At 44.5% G+C, this 22,542-nt stretch overlaps 1 protein-coding gene across 24 annotated transcripts in view; it reads right to left on the bottom strand.

Annotated features, from left to right (window-relative positions):
• Positions 1–22,542, bottom strand: part of SCUBE2 (signal peptide, CUB domain and EGF like domain containing 2) — a 76,314-nt gene that overhangs the window by 24,126 nt on the left and 29,646 nt on the right. For 8 of the 24 annotated variants that reach the window (XR_012423405.1, XR_012423406.1, XR_012423408.1 and 5 more), the window contains 9 exons: positions 21,941–22,057; positions 20,835–20,957; positions 17,337–17,453; positions 15,233–15,355; positions 14,695–14,811; positions 14,342–14,428; positions 12,202–12,306; positions 9,541–9,696; positions 8,957–9,163 (listed from right to left, as the gene is read on the bottom strand). Coding sequence is in view for 20 of the 24 variants with exons in the window: in XM_065528585.2 (XP_065384657.1) it covers positions 8,957–9,163; positions 9,541–9,696; positions 12,202–12,306; positions 14,342–14,428; positions 14,695–14,811; positions 15,233–15,355; positions 17,337–17,453; positions 20,835–20,957; positions 21,941–22,057 (1,152 nt within the window). In the remaining 4 variants the exon portion in view is untranslated. The remainder of the gene's footprint in view (positions 1–8,956; positions 9,164–9,540; positions 9,697–12,201; positions 12,307–14,341; positions 14,429–14,694; positions 14,812–15,232; positions 15,356–17,336; positions 17,454–20,834; positions 20,958–21,940; positions 22,058–22,542) is intronic. The other 16 variants (XR_012423407.1, XM_065528581.2, XM_074014383.1 and 13 more) reach the window with 5 other exon arrangements.

The raw sequence follows: 22,542 nt of genomic DNA, 5'->3' as shown, positions 1-22,542 counted from the left end.
GGGTACGAAGGATAAAGGGAAGATTCATATCCCAGGCAGGATGGAGCAGGACAACACGAGATTTCATCATGCCACTCTGAAGAGTGGGCAATTTAAAACTTACAAATTGTTTATTTCTGGAATTTTCCATTTGATACTCTTGGACCATAGTTGACCCAGGTAACTGAAACCACAGAAAGCAAAACTGCCTATAAGGGGGCATTAGTGTATTAGCTCTTTGTCAAACTACATTATGAGACATAAACAGTTACAATTTAATCCAATCTGTCAAGAGTTCACCTAAAGCACTAGCAATGGTCAAAAAGACTATATGACAAATGGATTTGCAACCACCACTGTCAATAATGAACCTTGCCCAATTGTAAAGATTCTACCTTAAGATGCTAGCCAGTTAGTTTTAAATGTGTTTATTTAATCTTTATCTTGTTCTGTCTTCTGTGATGAACACAGTGTACTAGCCAATAGTGTAAGTATATAGTTTATAAACAAGTAAACATCCATATATGTTTTACTTGGAGAGAGAGAGTGTGTGTGTGCGTTCTTAAATGTTCAACATCTCTGGGACAAAGGAGCTGGAGAGGGCAGTTTCAGAGTTGCCAGCATGTGGTGGCATTTAAAGCTATGGCACTGGGTAAGGTCACCAAGGAGAGTATGAAGACAGAGGAGGGGACAAAGGATTCAGCCTTAGGATAATCAGAAAGTAGGGGAGGAACTGGAACCAGCATTGAAAATGAAAAGGGAGCAGCCAGTGAGGTATGGAGAAGCAGAAGTGTGTTGTGTCTGAAACCCACAGGAAGAAACTGTTTCCAGGAGAGGGAGTGATGAGCGGAGAGAATGCCTCAATGAGGAGTGAGCAAAGGCAACTGGATTCGGCATCACAGAGGTGGTTAGGAATCTTGGAAAAAGTTTCTGTGGAGAGGTTAGGCATGAAAATCAGACTGAAGAGAAATGGGAGGTAAGGAGGCAAAGACAGTATGACTACGGCTCCTTCAAAGAGTTTCGTTCTACACAGAATGGGGGACACAGAAATGAGGCAGTAGCTATAGAGATGCATGAAGTCAATGGAGGGTTTGTTTGGTTTTTAAGACATGAGATGGGTTTGTGTGATGTTGGAAATGATCTAGCAGAGGAGAAGAATTCTGAGATGGGAGGGGTCGATGGGGACAATAGCAGGGGCAATATTTTTAAGAAGTTGAGAGAGGACAGGCTCCAGCTTGAGTGGAAGATACAGGCGTGGCCTTAGAGGCATGGGCTGTCCATCCATTTAAACAGGAGACAGGTCTGAGCCTGTGTGGACAGACTCAGGATTAGGCAAGTTAGGCTGGGCATGAAGAGAAGAAGTTGTTTCGCTGGACTCCCAGACACCCATGGACACCTCTGCCTAGAAATCTTGTTGCCCAAGGAGCACTTCTCTCCCTGGCCTCTGGCTTTACTCCTCTTATAGAAGCATCTCTATTCTCCCAGTCAACAAGGCTCCAAATCACAGCTCTCCCTGGCTTCTCTCCTCACTGCCCTGTCACTCAGCGGCAGCGTCCTACAGCTGTGTCCCTTCTCTCTATCCCCTTGGCACAAATGTCCCTTAGATCCTCACCATCTCTTATTTGGATTGCTGCAGTAACCTTCCAAGATTCCCTCTGACTTTCTGTCCCTCCCTGCCTCCACTCTTTCCATTCTACCATCAGATGCACCTTTCTATAATCTCTTTCTGATTGCTTCACTCCCTGGCTCAAAAACCTCCTTGCCTTGCCTTCCTGCACTCCTTTCAGTTTCTCTGACTCAATACTCAGGCTTTAGCCTCCTTTTATGTATCTTTTTTCATCCTTTCTCATGCTCTCTCAAGAACCTATTTTTTCCTGCTTCTCCGATAAATCTCTTTTGATTATTTCTTCCCCAGTGATCACATTCATTTCATCATTCAACCAACCTCCTGCCTTTTTCTTAGTGCCTCCTGCATATGAAACAGGGCAGGGTGAGATGAGGGATGTATGGGAAGCAAGTGCCAGGATCACAGGCCAAATCAGAATCCTCTGAGCTCAGCCCACCTCTTTCCTCTTCTCAGTCCCCAATCCATGTCATCCCCAAATGCTGCTCGTTTTTCCTTGTAAATATTTCTCTAACCCATTGCTGTTTCTCTATCTAGGACCTGCATGTTCTCAATATCTCATAGGCAACATATTCAAAAGCCCCCAGATTGGTCTTTCTGCCTCTAATTCTGCTCCCTTCAGTATAGTCAGAGAGATCTTTCTAGAATACACATATGACCTGGACACTTCCTGAGTAAATGGCAACATGTCACCTAGAGATAAAGTTGAGGCTCCTTAGCAACATATCCAAGGTCTCCATGAGTTGGCCATGCCCTCCCATTAACCCAATTGTCCACCACATTCTACCTGGTACTCCAGGTTTAGTGACACTGACATGTCAATGATCGCCTGTGCGTACCTTGCTCTTCCTCATTTCCCAAGGCTGTTCCTTGGGCTGAATACTCCTCCCCACTTAGCCATCATCTATGCATCCTTCAAAACTCTACGTAGGCTTTCTCTCTTTGGGGAAGGCATCTCTGACCCTTCCCTGGAGGGTTAAGTGTGACCCAATGGATGGTATCTTACTTACCTAGGCCTCCTCAGCACTCCCCACAGAGTTGGTACATGGAGGGCTATGCATATGAGTACAGCATGAGTAAGATGATCCCAGGGCACAGGCTGAACCCAGGAGAGGTGAGGACATTCAAATTGAGAAGAATATAGACTCGTGGCCAGGTGCAGTAGCTCACACCTGTAATCCCAGTACTTTTGGAGGCTGAGGCAGGTGGATCACTTGAGGTCAGGAGTTTGAGATCAGCCTGGACAACATGGTGAAACCTGTTTCTACTAAAAATACAAAAATTAGCCAGGCGTGGTGGCAGGCACCTGTAATCCCAGCTACTCAGGAGGCTGAGGCAGGAGAATCGCTTGAACCTGGGAGGCAGAGGTTGCAGTGAGCTGAGATCATGCCACTGAATCCAGCCTGGGTGATAAGAGCAAGACTGTCTCCAGAAAAAAGGAAAAAAGAATAGACTCAAATCAGATCTGGATTTCAATCCTGCCTCTGCCACACTTACTTGCTGGGTGATGTTGTGGAAAATGCTTGTCATCCTGTGTCTCAAGTTTCTTTATGTGTAAAACGGGATGAGTTAATACAGACTTGGGATGAGGATTAAATGAGATAATATAGGTAAAGTACTTAGCACAGGGCTGAACACAGTGTCAGCGTTCAATGCATGTCAACATTTTACTCAATCATGTTTTTAAAACTTTTTTAATTAAAAGAATTTCCTATTCAGTCTGTGTGTTAAATATTGGTCAAATACTGGTCTATAGTGCTAATACAGATTTTATATTTTCCTCAGTTTAAACAAGAAAGGAAATCTCTGCCTGATCATTTCCAAATCATTTCTCAATTTCGAAAGAATTCAGAATAGAATATCTGAGCCAGGCACAGAGGCTTACGCCTGTGATCCCAGCTACTCGAAGGCTGAGGTGGGAGGATCACTTGAACGCAGGAGTTCAAGACCAGCCTGAGCAACATAGCAAGACCCCGTCTCTAAAAAATAGAATAATAATAATCTTAAAGAAGAAGGAAATGCTCAGCTCCTTCCTGCCTTAGGCCCTTTGGATTTGCTGATCCTCCCCCATTACGGAGCTCCCCCACACCCCCCAGGCCCTACCATCAGCACGTTGCACGCCAGCTGCTCCTCCTCACTTAGGCCTTGGTGCTTGACCACTTTGCTCCTAGTCACTTGCTCCGAGAGCCTTTCCTGGCCACCCTATGGAGAGTAATCCTCCCTCTAATCCTCTCTGTTTTATTCTCTTCATAGCACTTAAGCTTTTGAAATTATCGCTTTACTTTTTAATTTCTGTTTTCCTCTGTTACAGTGTGAACTTCATGAGAATAGGCCCTTTGATTATTATGTTCTTAATTGCTTCATCCCAAGCACACAGAGTGGACAGAATGGTACTCGATTAATACTAGTTGAATTAATGTTTCTCAGTTGCTACAGAGGAACAGCAGTAAGCTGTTACAAACCGAATTAAATGTTCCTAGTCTCTCAAGAACCCAGGCACTAAAATACTTCCCAGTTTGCCAGTTGTCTGGATTGTTTCTTCTAAAAATCTCAGCAAGTTTTAAAAACAACCAAATACAGTATATATACATACATACATACATACAAACATATATACACACACACACACGCATACACACATGTATATTATCCGGTGTATTTCTTAAATAATGTATCTTTTAGCTGGTATTATGAAAGTACAATAGCTAGACGTCCATGTGATATAGTTAATTTTCTTTAGACATTAAGAACTTTATGAAGTACTGTAGAGCTTAAGAAATTTGTTCCTTGGAGACTATAATCATTTCTTTTTTGCCATCTTGCTAAAATTGATCACAGATGGTACAAAGGTCACTTGGAGAGCAGGCTGTCCCCAAAGTCCCCAAATGCCAAATTAATGAGACTTTACTATATAAAATAACAATAAGAAAGAAAATATACAATTGGTCAGAAGTGATTATTTTCTCTGGTGTAAGTTAGGACTTTAAAATTTATTTTTTAATGATATTCAAAGGATAAACAGTTTAATGCAAAAATAGGCAAAGAATATAGATGTTCTCAGAAGAAGGAATCCAAATGACCATAGGCATAAGACAGCATGCTTAGTCTTACTAATAAAGAAAACCAAGTTAAAATGACTTTTTTTTTTTTTTTTTTTTTTTGCTTATCAGATTTGCAAAAACAAAAAGGATCAATGATAAATAATCCATGTTAGCAAAGATGTAGGGCTATAAACACTCCAATGTTGGAAGCAACATGCATTGGTATGATCTTTTGGGAAAGTAATTTGGCAGTATCTATTAAAATTTTAAGTATACAAGTTCTTTGAGTTGGCCATTGTACTTTTACAAGTCTATCCTTCGGAAATATTGGCCATGTGTAAAAGAATAATATTCACTGAGCGCTATTTGCAATAGAAAAATTAGCAATAACTTCTATGTTCACCAATAGGGGTAGGGCTAATCAGTACTGGTGTCTTCAAACAAATACAGCCTGGGAAGCTGTAAAAGAAATGAGGTTGCTCTTCTATCATGTTAGAGAGATGTTCTTGATCTACACTAAGTTAAAAACAACACATAGCACTATTCAAATTGTATTGATATTTGTTTTTTATTTTGTTAAGATAGGCTCTTGGTTTGCCACCTAGGCTGCAGCGCAGTGACACAATCACAGCTCACTGCAGCCTCAAATTCCTGGGCTCAGATGATCCTCCCGCCATAGACTCTTGAGTAGCTGGGACTACAGGTGCTACCAACCAACATAGTGAGACAGAGACAGAGTCTCACTATGTTGCCCAAACTAGTATTGAACTCCTGGCCTAAAGTGATCCTCCACTTTGGCCTCCCAAAGTGCTGGGATTACAGATGTGAGCCACTGCATCCAGCCTATTTAAATTATATATATATATATATGTTTATTCATACGTAAACATATAGTCAATTTTCAACACAGTAGCCAAAGTTATCTTTTGAAAACACGTCAGTTACTCCTCTGCTCAAAGCCCTCCACTGGCTTCCTTTCTCATCAGATTCAGGATCAGGGTCCTCCCTGGTTTTGAGTTCCCTCTGCTACTCCTCTGCCCTTGCTTTCCCTCCCTGACTCTCTCGGCTCTCATCCTTCTGGCCTTCCTTCCAGTACCTTGGGGTTTTCCTATTTGTTGTTTCCTTTGCCTGAAACTCTCTTCCCCCAGATATCTCCATAGCTTGCTTCTTACTGTCCTTTGGGTCTGCCCAAATGACACTTTGCAATGAGGCCTTCCCTGACCACAGTCTGCACTTTGGGGGAGTAGGCTCCTCATCCCTCACCCCTCACCTTGGCCTGGCACTTTCCATTCCACTTCCCTGCAGGCCTGCTTTCCACATCCCTATCGCCCTCTGCTACATGATAGTAGTATCTTTCCTTGTTTATTGGTTGGTTGTCTACCTTCTTCCTCTAAAATTGTAAACTCTGTGTGGGCTGAGATGTTTGCTTGTTTCTTTATTGCTGGATTCCTGGTATCTAGAATGGTACCTGGCACACAGTTGGTGCTCAATAAATATTTATTGAATGAATATATAAAATGTCCTTTTTATATGTGCATAAAAACAGTTATGGAAAAATAACACAGCAAACTATAACAGGGATTACTGCTGGGGAGTTGGATTAGGGAGCTGTGGAGAAAACTTTTATCTTTACTGTATACATTTCTGTGCCATTTGAAACATGCACTACTTTTGTAATTGAAAACTAAATTTAAAATATTTAAAAAGATAAACATAACATATTTAAAAAAATAAACATCTCTCCTGGAAGGAGAGATGGAAGTGACTCCATTTTTTTGGAGCTCTTTTCTGCAGATACTGAAAATCATTTCTAAAAAGAACTATCCTAGGCTTATCTCCACTGTCTGTACCATCCAGAGTTCAGAAAACATCAGCAAGCCTTGTCTTTATGAAGTCCTAACACCATCAAATAGACCAGGACTAGAAGATACACACACACACACACACACACACACACACACACACACCACCTTGCCCATGCCACATGCTGCCTGCTGTATAAAAAGCCTTTCTAATTAACACATCTGACACTTCTTTATACCCACTTCCTCCCTCAGCAAGAAGGAATGTCACTGGTAAGCTGTTTTCTCTACATGGTAAAATCTTCAACATTGCTGTCAGACCTGGACCTGATTTGATGCCATGAGGGCTACAAAATTCATCCAGTGTTTGAGGGAGCTCCTGAGACAAGACACATTGGCTCCCCTAGAAACAAATAAAACCTAATTTAGCATGACAAGCATCTCAGGGACACATTCACACACCACAACAGCTACACAAACCCTCTACCGAGTGTCTTTCTTTTTTTTTTTTTTTTGAGACGGAATCTTGCTCTGTCGCCCAGGCTGGAGTGCAGTGGCACGATCTCGGCTCACTGCAACCTCCAACTCCCTGGTTCAAGGGATTCTCCTGCCTCAGCCTCCCGAGTAGCTGGGCGTGTAGGCACGCGCCACCATGCCCCACTAATTTTTTGCATTTTTTAGTAGAGGTGGGGTTTCACCATGTTGGCCAGGATGGTCTCGATCTCCTGACCTCATGATCTGCCCACCTTGGCCTCCCAAAGTGCTGGGATTACAGGTGTGAGCCACTGCGCCTGGCCCTGAGTATCTTTCGTAGGCTGTTGTGGTCATGAAGCCCCTGTTAAGTAACTCCTGCTCCTTATCCTTGGGCCTTTACTCCCCAGGAACATACCCATGGTAGTATTAGTGATACCCTCACTGGGAGCCAGTCCATGCAGCCCTTGACATAGGTTTTCTTGACTTCTTAACTGGCCACAAAGACTCCTTGGCCAGTCTGCGAGGCCTCACCCCAACAGGATAGCAGACGGGGGAGGGGTGCAGTGGAACCCTGAGAGGCCAGGAGGGCCCTGACAGTCTCTGCAACTCATCCTGGAAAGTAGGGCAGCCATAGCCAACTCTCACCACTATTTTAGTATGGAAACTGGAACTCTTAGAATTTTAAATGAGAACAGATCAACCAGCTGGGCTGTTTTTACTTTTTCCCCTCTTTGTTTCTTTTTAAGAGAATCAGCTGGAATGAAAGTCAAGACTATCTGGAAACCAGCCCCTTGCAGACAGTTCCACTTGATTTTGCACTTGATTTTCACTAAGTTTTGGCAAAGCAACAAATTTGAGCTGTGGGGCTAAGGCTGACAATTCTCTGGACCAAGTGCCCCTGGATTCAGCTTGGCTTATTTAGAAACACACATTCTTACTCCTTAGTTAAGCTTTATTGCTTAGGCCTCATGATTCTATTGACACTTTGGAAAAGGACATCAGTTTATCCTGGAGAAATCTAGTTACTGAAATTCACCCAGCTTGGGACCAGAGCATAGGCTTTGGAATCAGAACATCAGTGTGATCTTAAGCAAGAAAACTTAGCCCTCTAAGCTTCAGCTGTTAAATGCAGTTAGTAATACCTACCTGGGAAGGTTACTGTTAGGATTAATTGAGATAATGCAGACATGAGACTTACTGTTATGCTTATGACAGATAAGAACTCAATACATCATTATCATTTTTACTGTAAAGTGAGACCCAATTTTTCCCATCTAAGCCTTTTCAGATAAAATCTCCCATAATTGCCCAGAAGAGTCCCTTGTGACAAATCTCTAAACTGACCATCCTAGAACCTCGTGTCCTGGACCCGCTTGCTAGCTTTATCAGAGAGACAGAACTGATGCTGCTCAAGTGCCAGGTCTCAAATTTAATTCTGAAATACCATCACCAACACAACCCATACAATGGAACTGACACTATTAGGAGCCCTGGGCTGAAGCTCCAGGGTCTCATAAGGCAGCCAAGCAGCCCCCTAGCTTTGCCTGTGCACAGAACTACGGACAGGAGCTTATTCATTGCCATAGTTGGCCAAGCCAGAGGAAGACCGTAAGAGTAGCTGTGATGACAGAGTGTGGAGAAGGCTCGAGGGTGCCTTACCCCTGCAGTTCTGCCCCAGCCAGGGAAGACTGCCGCCCCTCAGACCTGTAAAGGGCAACACCCCTCTTCTCATCAACCTTGCCACTTCTTTCCTGTTCCTCAAGTCAACAAACATTTTAGTGCCCACCACAAGCCAGATGCTATGCCAGGCACTGAGGACAGAGAGGTGAATGAGATCAGTCTCACTCCAGGGAGCTCTGGGCCTAGCAGGGACGACAGACACAAACGCGACAGTTACTAGGAAACAGAGGGCTGCCCGGAGTGTTCTCTAAAGAGAGCCCTGAGAAAGGAGGATGGGCCAGACTTGCTTTCGGTTACCCTGAGTGTTTATGGAGCCCAAGGCTGTTCTGTTAGCAAGAATGTCCCAGGCCACTCACCACACTGGTTTTCTCCATGACCCTGGCCCACTCCACAGGACTCTGCCTGGCGTTCAGATGTTCTGGGAGGCTTTTTAGCCACGTCGAGGTTCATGCCTGAGAGCTGGAGGTGAAACTGCTCCCTGTGGACAGCCTTTCTGAGCGTGCGGATGGCTTTCCGGAGCCGCTTCTCGGTTCGCTTTACAATGCAGCTCAGGTCACAAGAAGCTACAGAAACAAGAGGGACAGCAGTGCGGGAGAGGTCAGGCTGCAGCGTGTGACAACGGCCAGATCAACTGCAGGCCCTACCAACACCCCAAGCTCCCTGTGGACCGAATGGGGAGAAACCTGGAGGGGGCACCTAGCAGGCTGGGCAGCATTTGATTCAAACAGAAATTTGTGGATCAAAATGGTAGCTTTGGGTTTTTATGAAGCAGAGAAAATCATCAGGTTCTAAACCAATTCAGTTTAGTTTCAGGGTGAAAAAAACAGGAGATACTTCAGTGTTTGCATTATTTTCCCCCAAGAATGAAAAAAAGTGAAAGGCAAAGAAATAAGGAGCAAGCCGTGAGAAGCCTGGCAATGTAGACTGTTTTCAAACCAACCTGTCACCTCCTTTTGGTTAGTTTCAAGCTCAAACTGAACAGTGATAAACTTTTCCTTAGAGGCGCTTGGTCGGCCAGGGGCTCCTGGGACTTGCTTGCCAGAGCTGCATGTAAGGTTTACGTAGCGGAAGCTCTCTTTTACTGAGCTGTGCTTCTCTGTATGAAGAAACAAAATTATCGGAAGCCAAATCCTGGCAAAGCACTCAGCTGAACATTTGCTAGAGCTCAGTAAACATTTCATTAAAACAACTCTCAAGGGACTAAGTGATTACCTCCAGATGCCAAGACACTGCAAGCCCTCAACTTGGAGCGCAATGACATTTTAATTTTGAAGACCTAGTATTGCCTCCTATATAACTTTACAATTTAGCTCTTGAAAATTCTTTTCATGAATAAATGCTAGATGTTTCCGACTGGCCACATATGTGGGAGACAAGAACCAGGGGTCATCTTGCATTCTTTACTGACGGTTTGCTAACGTGTGCTTACATTCTCACAGTTGGTTTGCAAAAAGCTGGATGTGCCAAGCAGGGGCTGAGGCTGCAAATAAGGAATAAGCACAAGAGTGGAAAGGAAACCAACTACTGCTTTCAGGCAATCTGACCTTGGAAGTCATTCTAACCTGAAGGGAAAGCTGGAACGCCCGTCAGCAGTAATGTCTCATTTTTAAATAACCAGGAGCAATAAATGGCACAAAGCATTAACAGAACCAAACAATATCATGAAGGCATCTAGGATGAGAGTGGAAGTGTTGCATGAGACAGGGCTTTGCACATCCTTCTTCCTGACTTGACTGTCTCCCCTCTCACCATGGTTTCCAGTGACTCTGTTAACCCTCACCAAAGAGCAGGTCCACATATCAACCACTCCATGAATTTGTCTCTATTTCAGAATCTTCATTGAAATGAAGTATTACCTGTATCAGATTCTTCTTTAACATTACAAGGACATTCAAGCCATAGGTCAACAGGGGCCACAGGAAGGAGGCAAATTTATTTCTTCTCTATATTTTTCCCCTAAAGATTTATCTTACCTTTTCAAAAGGGTAACTTCAAATCTCAAACTGAACAGATTCTCATTTTAAATCTTTTTCCCTTTCGATGTTCCATATGTATTTTTTTAACTTTCCATTTTGAAATAAGTAGATTTATAGAAAAGTTGCTAAGATAGTATAGAGTTCTCACATAACCTTCACTCAGTCTCCCCTTACGTTAACATCATACATTTATCAAAACTAAGACATTAACACTAGTACAATCTCATTAAGTAAACTACAGGCCAAGTCTATTTTTATCATTTTATTTATTTTATTTCATTTTACTGAGATAGGGTCTCGCTCTGTCGCCCAGGCTAGAGTACAGTGGTGTCAACACAGCTCACTGCAGCCTCCAATTCCTGGGCTCAAGTGATCCGCCCGCCTTGGCCTCCTGAGTAGCTGGGACTACAGGCATGAACCACTAGGCCCGGCTAATCTTTTTGTAGTTTTCATAGAGATGGGGTTTTGCCATGTTGCCCAGGCTGGTCCCAAACTCCTGAGCTCAAGCAATCTGCCTGCCTTGGCCTCCCAAAGTGCTGAGATTACAGGTGTGAGGCACCATGACTGGTTCAAATCTATGTTTAAACAATGCTCCCTCCCTCCACTCCTGAGATTTAAAAGTATAAATGCTCACTATGGTTAATTTGGAAAATGCAGAAAAAAAGTTAAAATTACCCATCATCCTCCCACCCAGATGTAACCACTACTAAATGATATCATGAGTTTTGTGTTTCTTCTAGCACACTTTTTCTTACACAGTTTGGATTGTATTAGATATACAGAATGTTTCTCTCCTGCTTTACATCTCAGCATTATAACAAGACCATTTTCCTGTGTCGTTAAACATTCTTTGAAAACATAGAATTAATAGCTGCATAATATTCCATCAAATGGAGGTACAAAGTTACTTTAAATTACTTACTTAAAATAGGCAGGCAAAAGTGACTAGAGTGAGCTTTAGGTTTATTTGTCTGTGTGATTTGAGAGTAGATTGGGAAAAGAAGCCTCCCTAATACATGAATCCTGATCCTTTTTATTTTTAATCTCTAAAAGTATTCTATAAAATAATACTGGAAATGTGTGCTGGGAAAGAAAAAGGAATGTTAGATTCTGCTCTTTACAACAAGGCCAGTTCTACTTGGATGGTATTTGCTTTGCTGAAGCCAATGGGGTCACTGCTTCCAAAAACTAGACCCAGCAGGAAAGCTGGATATTAGATCTTTGTTCATCAAAGTTATCCTTTCTGAGCCAAACTTTTTTTCATTTCTTTGGCTTATATTTCAAGCAAAATCTGAGATCTAGAAAATTTAACCCAATATGATCACAAATTGCTAATTCACCTGAAGCCCTTATTGACTTCTATGAACTCGTGGGTTTCCCCAGAGCCTCACCTATACCATGCAAAGGAAGCCCCGAAGTATGACCCCAGAACTACACAAGCGTGGTAGGTTATGCTCTTCTTCCTCTTGGGATGAGTCCCTGCAGGTTCTGGATGGCTCAATCCCATCTGCAGTGTGCTTGGATCAGCTGGACAGCCCCTGGCCCCCATAGACCTCCAGTTTGGTTGGCTGCAGGCCCCTTCCCACATGCAGGCAAGTTCCCTACACCAACCATCTGATTCATACCTGGTAGTGCTGGTCGCAGACCCTCGGGAAACAGCTCAGCCTTTTTCAAACTACACTTGCCTTCATTTAGCTTAAAGGTTACACTTGTCCTGACGGTGTCGACATCTTCAGAAAGAAACAAGTGAGAGATGTTACCTTCAGAGGCAAAGGAATGGAGACACCAGATGGGAAGCAGCAAGCTGTCCATTGGCGGCTCCCACCACACACAGCACACCCTGAGCCCCTCTCCGACCCTGAGGCCAAGAGTGGCTTGGATCATGGAGTGCCCATTGCCCTGGACTGGGGCCACCAGGAGCCTCCTAAAAATTATAGTTACCCCCTCATATGAGAGACAAATCCAGTGTTCAAATATAACAGAGGCCATCCTGGCCAACATGGTGAAACCCCATCTCTACTAAAAATATAAAAATTAGCTGGGCGTGGTGGCACATGCCTGTAATCCCAGCTACTTGGGAAGCTGAGGCAGGAGAATTGCTTGAACCCGGGAGGCGGAGGTTGCAGTGAGCTGAGATTGCACCACTGTAGTCCAACCTAGGCAACAGAGTGAATGAGACTCCATTTCAAAAAAAAAAAAAATTATCTATCTATCTATTTATCTATCTATCTATCTATCTATCTATCTATCTATCTATCTATCTATCTATCTACCTACCTACCTACCTCTAAAACTGAGGGTCAAAAATAGCCTCCATCGTGAAATAAAACATGAAGTCATTTTTGTGCCTTCCTGAGAAAGAAGGCCAGAATCCCCTAGTTCAAATCTGGATAAGCCCGTTTGGCAAAATGGTGAAGGGCAGATTTTCCTAAACAAGCCTGTCGTGGGAGGACAGGGCTGAGGGAGCTGTCGTTCCAGACACAGATGGCACTCACTAAACCTGGCTAGGCTGTGAGGTCTGAGAGGGAGTGAGGGTCCCACTTTGAGGGCCTGATGTGCAAAATTCTGTTCTCCTCCCAGGGTCGGTCAGTCTTAACCACACGGTAGCTTCTGGAGTCAATGCCCTAGTTCTTTTAAGTTGTGGTGAGAACTTGAGCAAGTTACTTAATCTCCCTAAGCTTCAGTGTCCTCATCTGTAAAATAGACATAATTATAGTATCTATATTACCAGGCTGTTGTAAGGATAAAATGAGATAATGCGTTTAAAAAAAGGAAAATGTTTAGCTCCCTGCTTGGTACATAGTAATAACTGAATAGCTATTAGCTATTTGCTTGTCCACCCTTGGGGTGGCCCAAATCACCAAGGAACTATTGCTGAGGGATTTGGTGAAACAGACCATGATGTCTGCCCTGGCTGAGTCCAAACGTGCATTGAAAGGGGCAGTGAAGGACAGTGCTTGAGACTCTGCACCAAACTGCCTGGGTTCAAATCCCAGCTCCCCTATTTCTTATCTAAACCACTTTGAGTAAGTTATTTCACCTCTCTGAGCCTCAGTTTCTTCATCTGGTTAATGAGAATAATAATAAAATTTCCCCAGAGGGTTGTAGTATGGCTTAAGTCAGTTAATACGTGTACTGTGGTGGCTGGCATATTTGAACTGCTCAGTCAACGCATGAGAGCTGTACTGTCTTGCTTTGAGTCTCCAGCTTTGCTCATATATGTAATATGGACATCAGGATGTAATATGAACCTCATTCAGGTGTTCTGATGACATAAGGACAAAGGCGTCTATATCCGGGAGGACACAGGCTCCTAAAAACCTTGGATTTCACTCTTCATCTTTTGACAAACAGGAAAGGGTTTGGGCCCCTTTCTCGGCACAGAATTCCTGCTGCCCCTGCTTTGCCTATTTCTATCCATGCCATAAGACCCAGGCACATTCCCTTAGCCTTTGAGGTGCTCTGGAGTACAGCCCGCTGGTCCCGGAGTTCTGTGGGCCTCTGCCCAGGATGATGACCCACCAGGGCTGACCACAGCCTCCTAACGTACAGTGGCCACGCAGTAAGTATCTGTTACACGGGAGAGTCACATTCCGGGCACCAGGACTGCAGGCAACAACAATCTGGAACATGCTCACAGCATCAAGGAAATCAAGATTAAAAAAACAAAGCCAGCGTCCAAGAACAGCACCCCATGAATGAAGCCCCTTGAACATGGTGAGCCCCCAGAGAGAACATGCAGATTTGGTAATATTTGGTAATTACCCCCAAAAGCAGAGTCATTTGATTTTTGTTGTTTGCTCCTGAGAGGAGAGGAAGAGCCACAGGTGACAGAGTAGGCCCCTTGCAGTCCTGACAGACAGAATGTGAATTGTCAAATGCATAAGCAAGGTCACAGGCTATCCTGGTAGCAGCTAAACTCTCCCCCCACCCCACTCCACATGGGCCACTAGAAAAACGCCCAGCATACGGGGTCTTGAAGCATGGACCTCTCAAAGCATTGTGGCTGGGGCATCGGGTGGAGGATCTGGAAGCCCTCTGAGGGAATCTAACACCTGGAGGCCAGAAAGGCCTGGCCCTGGCGTGAGGACCTGCCCCGGGAAATGGGCCCCACTCACCTGAAGAGAGGTGAATGCCAGAATGACATCTGAGGAAGCACCCGTCTCCTCCACCACTCTTACCACAGTGCAGGGACACACGGGGTGACACACTTGTGGGCAGGAGCCCCTTCACTTCTAGACAGGACAAAACAGACACTTACAGAAAGAGAAGGACATTTCTAAGTATGACAAGGATGGTTGAGTCCCATGCACCAAAGTCCCCAAGAAAAGAAGGGAGAGCTGATGCCCGGCATAGAACATAGATGCTAGGCCTGATTCCCACCGAGGGAAAGGAGCCCCTGATATGCCATCTCTTCATGCAGAAAAGCAACCAGGAAAACAGAAGTGAGTTCCAACTTACACAGAAGCACAGAAGGAAACACTAAAGATCCTGCAAAGTATCTCCTGTTTTTGAACTATTTAAAGAACGGCTGCTGCAGCTGGTGGGAAAGTCAGTGGAGGGAGGTTTGGGTGGGACGTGGGAGCGCGCAGAGCTGCACTGCCTCTGGGTCAGTGGCCAGCCCGTTGTCTGAGTCTGTGCCTCGGTTCCCCTTACCCACACAGTCTTTTTTATTCCAGTGGAGCTTGTACCCAGGGTGGCACTGGCATTCGTAGCTGCCCACTGTGTTCACACAGACCTGCTGACAGCCTCCGTTGTTGACGCTGCACTCATTGGTGTCTGCGGAACAAAATACTCTCGTCACAGCAACCTGTCACTGAACGGGCTGATATGGTCCCTCCCTTGAGGAAGGAGCAGCAGGAGAGTCACAAGGTTGAAACTCACTAACCAAAGGAAGATGCTGAATGCCTTTAGCATGAGCACTTGGCACCAGCTGACTACACACCCCACTCCCCACTCAGCGAATTTCCTGGCATGAGGCTCAATAAGGCCTTCTCAAGCTCTATTTTTTTTTTTTTTTGAGGTGGAGTTTTGCTGTTGTCACTCAGGCTGGAGTGCAGTGGTATAATCTCAGCTCACTGCAACCTCCGCCTCCCAGGTTCAAGCAATTCTCCTGCCTCAGCCTCCCAAGTAGTTGGGATTACGGGCATGTGCCCCCACGCTTGGCTAATTTTTGCATTTTTAGTAGAGATAGGGTTTCACCATCTTGGCCAGGCTGGTCTTGAACTCTTGGTCTCAGGTGATCCACCTGCCTTGGCCTTCCAAAGTGCTGGGATTACAGGTGTGAGCCACCACACCCAGCCTCAAGCTGCATTCTTTTCCAATCCATTCCTCCCTTAGCAACACCTAGTGTCCAAATTCAGATACTGCACAGACTTCTACTTTAAAACTCTACCATCCTCCTGAGCTGCCTAGCAAGGGAGGCAGATAGAACTGGGACTCCCTGTTTAACCATCTACACAGTTGAGGCACAGAGAAAGAGAAATGACTGCACTAATTCTCATCAACCTGAGACTGAGTCCAGGTCAAAAGGTGGCTCCACCTAAACCCAGACATACATCCATACTCAGGGTACATTTCCTCGAGGTTTCCTGATGGACTGGGAAGAGTATGTTTTTGGCCATGCCAAGGATGTGTTGAAAGGGAGAAGGGAGATAATTGTCACTAGCAAATCACTAGTGTATGTATATATAGATATAGATATAGATATAGATATAATTTTTTTTTCAGACGGAGTTTCGCTCTTATTGCCCAGGCTGGAGCGCAAGGGCACAATCTCAGCTCACTGCAACCTCCATCTTCCGGGTTCAGGTGATTTTCCTGCCTCAGCTCCCAAGTAGCTGGGATTACAGGCATGCGCCACCAGGCCCGGCTAATCTTGTATTTTTAGTAGAGACAGGGTTTCTCCATGTTGGTTAGGCTGGTCTCGAACTCTCGACCTCAGGTGATCCGCCCGCCTTCCCTCCCAAAGTGCTGGGATTACAGTTGTGAGCCACCACGCCCAGTGTATCCATTCTTCTAAAGCACAAGACACAAGGACTGGGCAGGAAGTATTTAAGCCAGTGGTTCCCAAATCCTATAGATCCTCAGGAAGATGACCTTGGAAGCCCTAGTCATTCTGAATTGGAATCTGAACCTGTATTCTCAAAGATTGCTGGGTGAATCTGATGACTGGGGGAGTGGAGTGGGAGTCAGGTGGTACCAAATCCAGTTTATGGCATAGCCTGCTTGACCATGAGGTTATCAGACATGAGAACATGTTGCAAAATGGGCACAGAGTGGAGAGAGAAACTTCATAGTTCTGCTTCCAGCTTAAAGACCTAGTTGTAGGACTCAAACCAAGGCTTTGCAGCCAGTTCCTATGCACGGCAGGGCCGTGGAATTGGTGGGTGCCCACAGTCTGAGGACTGTGACTTTACTATCTGCTGAGATGTTCCAACAGATAGAGTATCAGCTCCTGAGATACCCTTCCACTCTCTGAATACAACCGCAAGTCCAACAAGTCAATAGAGAATTCACAGCTGGAAGAGCTCACTACTTCTCTCTGCTCCATTTCACACTCAGGGTGTTAAAGGGATACATGTGGGGAGATTTCCTTTAGCGGATCCTTCTCTCAAGTTGATGGACTCACCACTATTGCTCGGGAATGGAATGTACCTTTCATACCCCGATGTAGGAAAGCAAACCTCAGGGGTAGGCCCTGCTCCCCTCCAGGCCCAGCCTCATTCCCCTCCCAACTCAACAGGAGCAGTCTGCTCACCTCCACAGTGGGTGAAGCCATACAGGGTGTACCCTTGGTTGCAAGCACAAGCAAATGTGCCAGGGTGGTTGATGCAGCTGTGGTCACAGGTCCTATCCAAAGAGCACTCATCCATATCTGTAACGGTCAAAGGGAGAGGGGAGCTGAAACCCATGCTGAGGGATGAGTGAAGAATAGGTTTATGATAAACACCAATTGCTGACCAACACCAAAAACAGTACACACAGGGTAAAAAAACATTAGCTATCCATTCTCCTCACTCACTTGTGTTAAAGAAAGTGTGGAGCAGCCCACAAGAAGTATACTCACTGCCGCAGCCCTCATTTCCACATTCTGTTGCAAACTGCACTTGCCTCAAAGCTCAGTTGGTCTCTTTCACCCATGTGTACTTGTAAGGCTAATTTAAAATGTTTAAATGAAGCCAAATGAGATAACATACCTAAAAAGGGTTTTGTAAGCTACAGGTGCTAGCTATGCATTTCTATTGTCATATAACTATTGGTAAAACAGCAATAGTAATTTATTAACCATGGCAAACTGAAAGGAGAAAACACTTGGTTTGGAGGTAAATCTAGTTCCCATCCCTTTCTTACCTTCTCGGAATTAGTCTTCTGGCCCCCAAGAGGCCAGTTAATCCCGGGTTTTAATGCCCTCTGCACTGAAAGAATGCATTAATACTAATATCCTCACTAATTTTCTCTTTGCAGACCCTGAAATGTGGTAGCTCAGCTGTATATTGGATCCTCTTGGCCGATGCCTGGGTTTTGCTCCTCCCGTATGTTCTAGTCCCATGCGTCTGCTATCCTCCTGGTTCAGTGTGGAAGCCTCCTTGGCTGCAGCGGGGGTCATGCACAGCAGCCTCAGGAGGCTGCATTTGTCCATCTCATCATCTCTTTTCCCTGGGTCTGGCCCTCAACCTCTTTCCTGTAGGCTGGAATTTGAGTGCTTCACTCCCTGAACTCTTTGGAAGATTTTAACAGAGTTACGACTTATGTCTCCAAATGGATAAGCCAGGACCAGTGCAGCACTTAGTCGAAGCCAATTAGACCACTGCTAGACCACTTTTTTCAACACCGAGTGTGCCATGAGAAACTATGTTAATAAAAAACAAACATTTGGAAGGAACAGGAAGAATGAAAAAGCAAAATAAAAAAGGGCAAATTCTTGCAAAACCTCTTCATCCCTAGCTTTTCCCAGAAATCCTGGCATTTCTTCAGTAAATTTGTTCTGTGCAAATATTTGTTCTACCAAGCCCGATCAGTGAAAAATAAGAAAAATCCAGTTTCTCCCCTAGGAATTAATGCCATTTTATGAAATCTGTTATTAATGTCAGCCAGTTGTCGAGAAAGTGGACTCGTTCAGTAGCTGACTTTGGCTGCTCAGTATGGGCTTCTGCTTTGCCAAAAACAATGAGATCACTTTTCTAATTCCTTTTTAATGTGTTTACACAGCTTCAACAGTATCGCCTGGTCTATACCCTAGGAAACATTACGTGGAACAGCAAATTTGCTTTCCAAGTCAAACTGAAGAAAACCACACAATAATTATCTAGAATTAACTTACTGAATTTGAAGGGGGATATACTTGAACTGCCTGACAAATTATGTATTAAGAACAAACCAAGAGAAAAACAAAACAAACATCACACCATAATATTTTTTTAAAAAGGTAATGCTAGTCTTTGTTATCTAAGATTAAATCTGATATTCTGATTTTTATTTAATTCTGAGATTTTTTTTTTTTTTTTTTTTTTTGAGATGGAGTCTCTCTCTGTTGCCCAGGCTGGAGTGCACTGGCGTGATCTCAACTCACTGCAACCTGTGCTTCCTGCATTCAAGCGATTCTCTCGTGCCTCGGCCTCCTGAGTAGCTGGGATTACAGGCGCCCACCACCACGCCCTCCACCACGTCCCCACCTAATTTTTGTATTTTTAGTAGAGACGGGGTTTTGCCATGTTGGCCAGACTGGTCTCAAACTCCTGGCCTCAAGTGATCGACCTGCCTCGGCCTCTCAAAGTGCTGAGATTACAGTGTGAGCCACCGCACCCAGCCTAATTCTGAGATTTCTAACAAAATAAATTAGTCCTTATTCCCATAAATGGAGCAAGAATACATTACAGCACATCTTTCCTGAGAACTTCTTCCTGCATATCAAAGGAAAGGTGCTCATCTAAAAATAGAAAACAGTTTTCCCCCACCCAAAACAGCTACTAATGCTAACAACAACTGCTACCTAGAGAAGTCTCCTTGCTGCAGCCCTTATATGGGAAGGATGTCTTTGAGAAGGGGTCTGAAATCCTCTCTAAGGATCAACAAGCATCTCCTCCCCACAAGCCCTCCCTCTCCCTCTCTGCCTTCCCTCTCTTCAAAGATCAAAGGCTGGTCATTTAAAACAAGTGCTAGGCCAGGTGCGGTGGCTCACGCCTGTAATCCCAGCACTTTGGGAGGCCGAGGAGGGCAGATCACCTGAGGTCAGGAACTCGAGACCAGCTTGGCCAACACAGGGATACCCTGACTCTACTAAAAATTCAGAAATTGGCCAGGCGCAGTGGCTCACACCTGTAATCCCAGCACTTTGGGAGGCCAAGGCAAGCAGATCACAAGGTCAGGAGTTCGAGACCAGCCTGACCAACATGGTGAAACCCCATCTCTACTAAATATACAAAAATTAGCCAGGCGTGATGGTGTGCACCTGTAGTCCCGGATACTCGGGAGATTGAGGCAGGCAAATCTCTTGAACCTGGGAGGTGGAGGTTGCAATGAGGCAAGATAGCCCCACTGCACTCCAGCCTGGGTGACACAGTGAGACTCTGTCTCAAAAAAAAAAAAATCAGAAATTAGCTGGTGGCAGGTGCCTGTAATCCCAGCTACTCAGGAGGCTGAGGCAGGAGAATTGCTTGAACCCAAGAAGGGAGGTGGAGGTTGCAGTGAACCAAGATGGTGCCACTGCACTCCAGCCTGGGCAACAGAGTGAGACTCTGTATCAAAATAAATAAGTAATTTTTAAAAAATAAAGCAAGTGCTGTAAGAAAGAGACCAACTGGTACATAATCTTGATCATAGGTTAACTCCAAGTTTTTGGTAGGGAGGTATGTTAACTAAATCTACAGACTTTCGCCACCAACTTTTGTGATCAATTCAATAACATTAAAGGAAATTTTAGAAAGGGAAAATTATTCATAATCTCAACACCCCACTGGAACCCTGTTTGCATTCTGTTTTCCATTCCATTTCCAGCAGTGAGCTCTGCTGTCATCACATCAGATGGATTCTTTAAGGTGTTCTCTAACCATTAACAACTTAATTTCCAATACACCTGTGAGCTACATCAGTGTTTTTATTCTACCTAATAGATGAACTGAGTGAAGCCTAGGATGGAGATTGGACTAGTGGCCCTGTCAAGAAGCCTGATAAACCAGTCTTTGCCAGGAGGGCATTACGTGCTCTCTACTCCAACCTGTGGGCCATTGTGCAGCACGGCTATGTTTTCAGCACATACCTTGGCAAGACTTCTCATTTGTTAATAATTTAAATCCTTTCTTGCAGCTGCAGTCAAAACTGCCCACGGTGTTTTTGCAGAAATGATCACAACCTCCATTGCGGGTCTGGCACTCATCAATATCTGCAATAGGCAAGCATTGGGCATATCAGAGAGCAACACTTGCCTCACTTCTCACAACTCCCTGAAGGGCCATTGTGTGTGTTCATTAGTCTCTGAAATTAAGAAAAATACTCACAAAAGCATTTAAGAATGTTTGCTGATGTTTTTAACCTTACACATGTTTTCTTGTCTGGCTTAACCAGTTCTGAAAGACAAGTGTTTCATCGTCTTGAGAACGCTAACTTATGGTGCCCTTGACTGGCATTAAGGAAACAAACTCTGGGAAAGAATGATGATGTCCTGTTATATTCTCATCTTTGTATTGCTCTCTCAAGGTAAGATGGGTCCCTTTAGTACACTATGTATTCAAGTTTAATGATTAAAGCTATAAAGGACTAGAGCATTTGTTTTGGCAAATTACACAATGATCAAATAGCCTCAATGTTTTAAAATGATTCCTGATACTCAATCTTATATTTTCCCAGTTTCGTCTGGTAATTGGTTATATACTTTTTGTCATGCTAAAGGACTAATCCTTTGTACTCTTGCCCACAAAATACGAGCAAGTCATTGGGGTCGCTCTTCATCAGTAAAAGTTAATGGTACAGTTATCCATTAAGTCCTCTGGATAATCATCTTGACTGTTATTTACATAATAATCTTTAGGCTATTATGTATGATATGTTGATATTATCTCCTGCAAATGAATGCTTCCTTTAACTGCCTTTTTTCTAATAAGGCCACTGTCTGAAATGAATTATTTGATGCTTGTAGAGGCTGACCTCCTCAACAATTAGTGTAATTAAGTGTTGGTTCTAATTAAGTTTACTCAATTATAACCTTCCACTAGCCCAGGGGGAAAAAGCTTCCATTGATATGAATCATAAGCAAATCTGGAGTCACGTGGGGTATGGAGGGTATGTTGCCTTTATCCCCATACGTTAGCAGCATGGGTCTTCCCTCCGTAACAGGGCACCCAGCCTCCCTGGGGAGGTGAAGCCTACCTTTACACGTCTTCCCATCCAACTGGAGAGTGAATCCAACAGGACAACTGCAGTGGACACCTGTCGAAGTATCCTTACAGGTGCGGTCACAGCCTCCATTGTTGACAGCACACGTTTCTGGCAAGGAGGTAAGAAAAGACAATTAGCTTCCTTAAGAATTGCTAATACAGCTGACGAAGGTCACAGAAGCCAAGAAGCATTGTGGGGTACTCATGGTTACACCCCAAGTCTCTGCTACCTGTAGATGGGCTAGAGGGAGAGCAGGTGCAGCTCCTCCCACCCACCTAAATGAGTTCTAGTTCCTGAGGAAGATTGTCAGGGTGACCAGAGGGATACAGATGTCTCCCAATCTGCACAGTCACTCCCCCTACTGGCAGATCTAAAGCCACTGAAAGTTCTTGCTCATCTGCAGCCAGCAACCTAAGTAGGACCACGTCTGGCAGGCTAGAGGTGAGTGCAGAACAGGGCAAAGGGGATGGTCCTTCCTTAATCTTGAACCTTCTCCTTTCAATATGAGTAGTGGGCAAAGCAAGAGTGGGTAAGCATCGTCACCCCAACCACTGCCTTGTTGTAGACTACTGGCTTCATCCTGGCAACCACCA

Source organism: Macaca fascicularis, chromosome 14, assembly GCF_037993035.2.
Source record: "Macaca fascicularis isolate 582-1 chromosome 14, T2T-MFA8v1.1".
In the NCBI taxonomy this organism is placed as follows: Eukaryota; Metazoa; Chordata; class Mammalia; order Primates; family Cercopithecidae; genus Macaca; species Macaca fascicularis.
The sequence above is the reverse complement of the archived record's forward strand: the minus strand, read 5'-3'. Positions and strand labels throughout refer to the sequence as shown.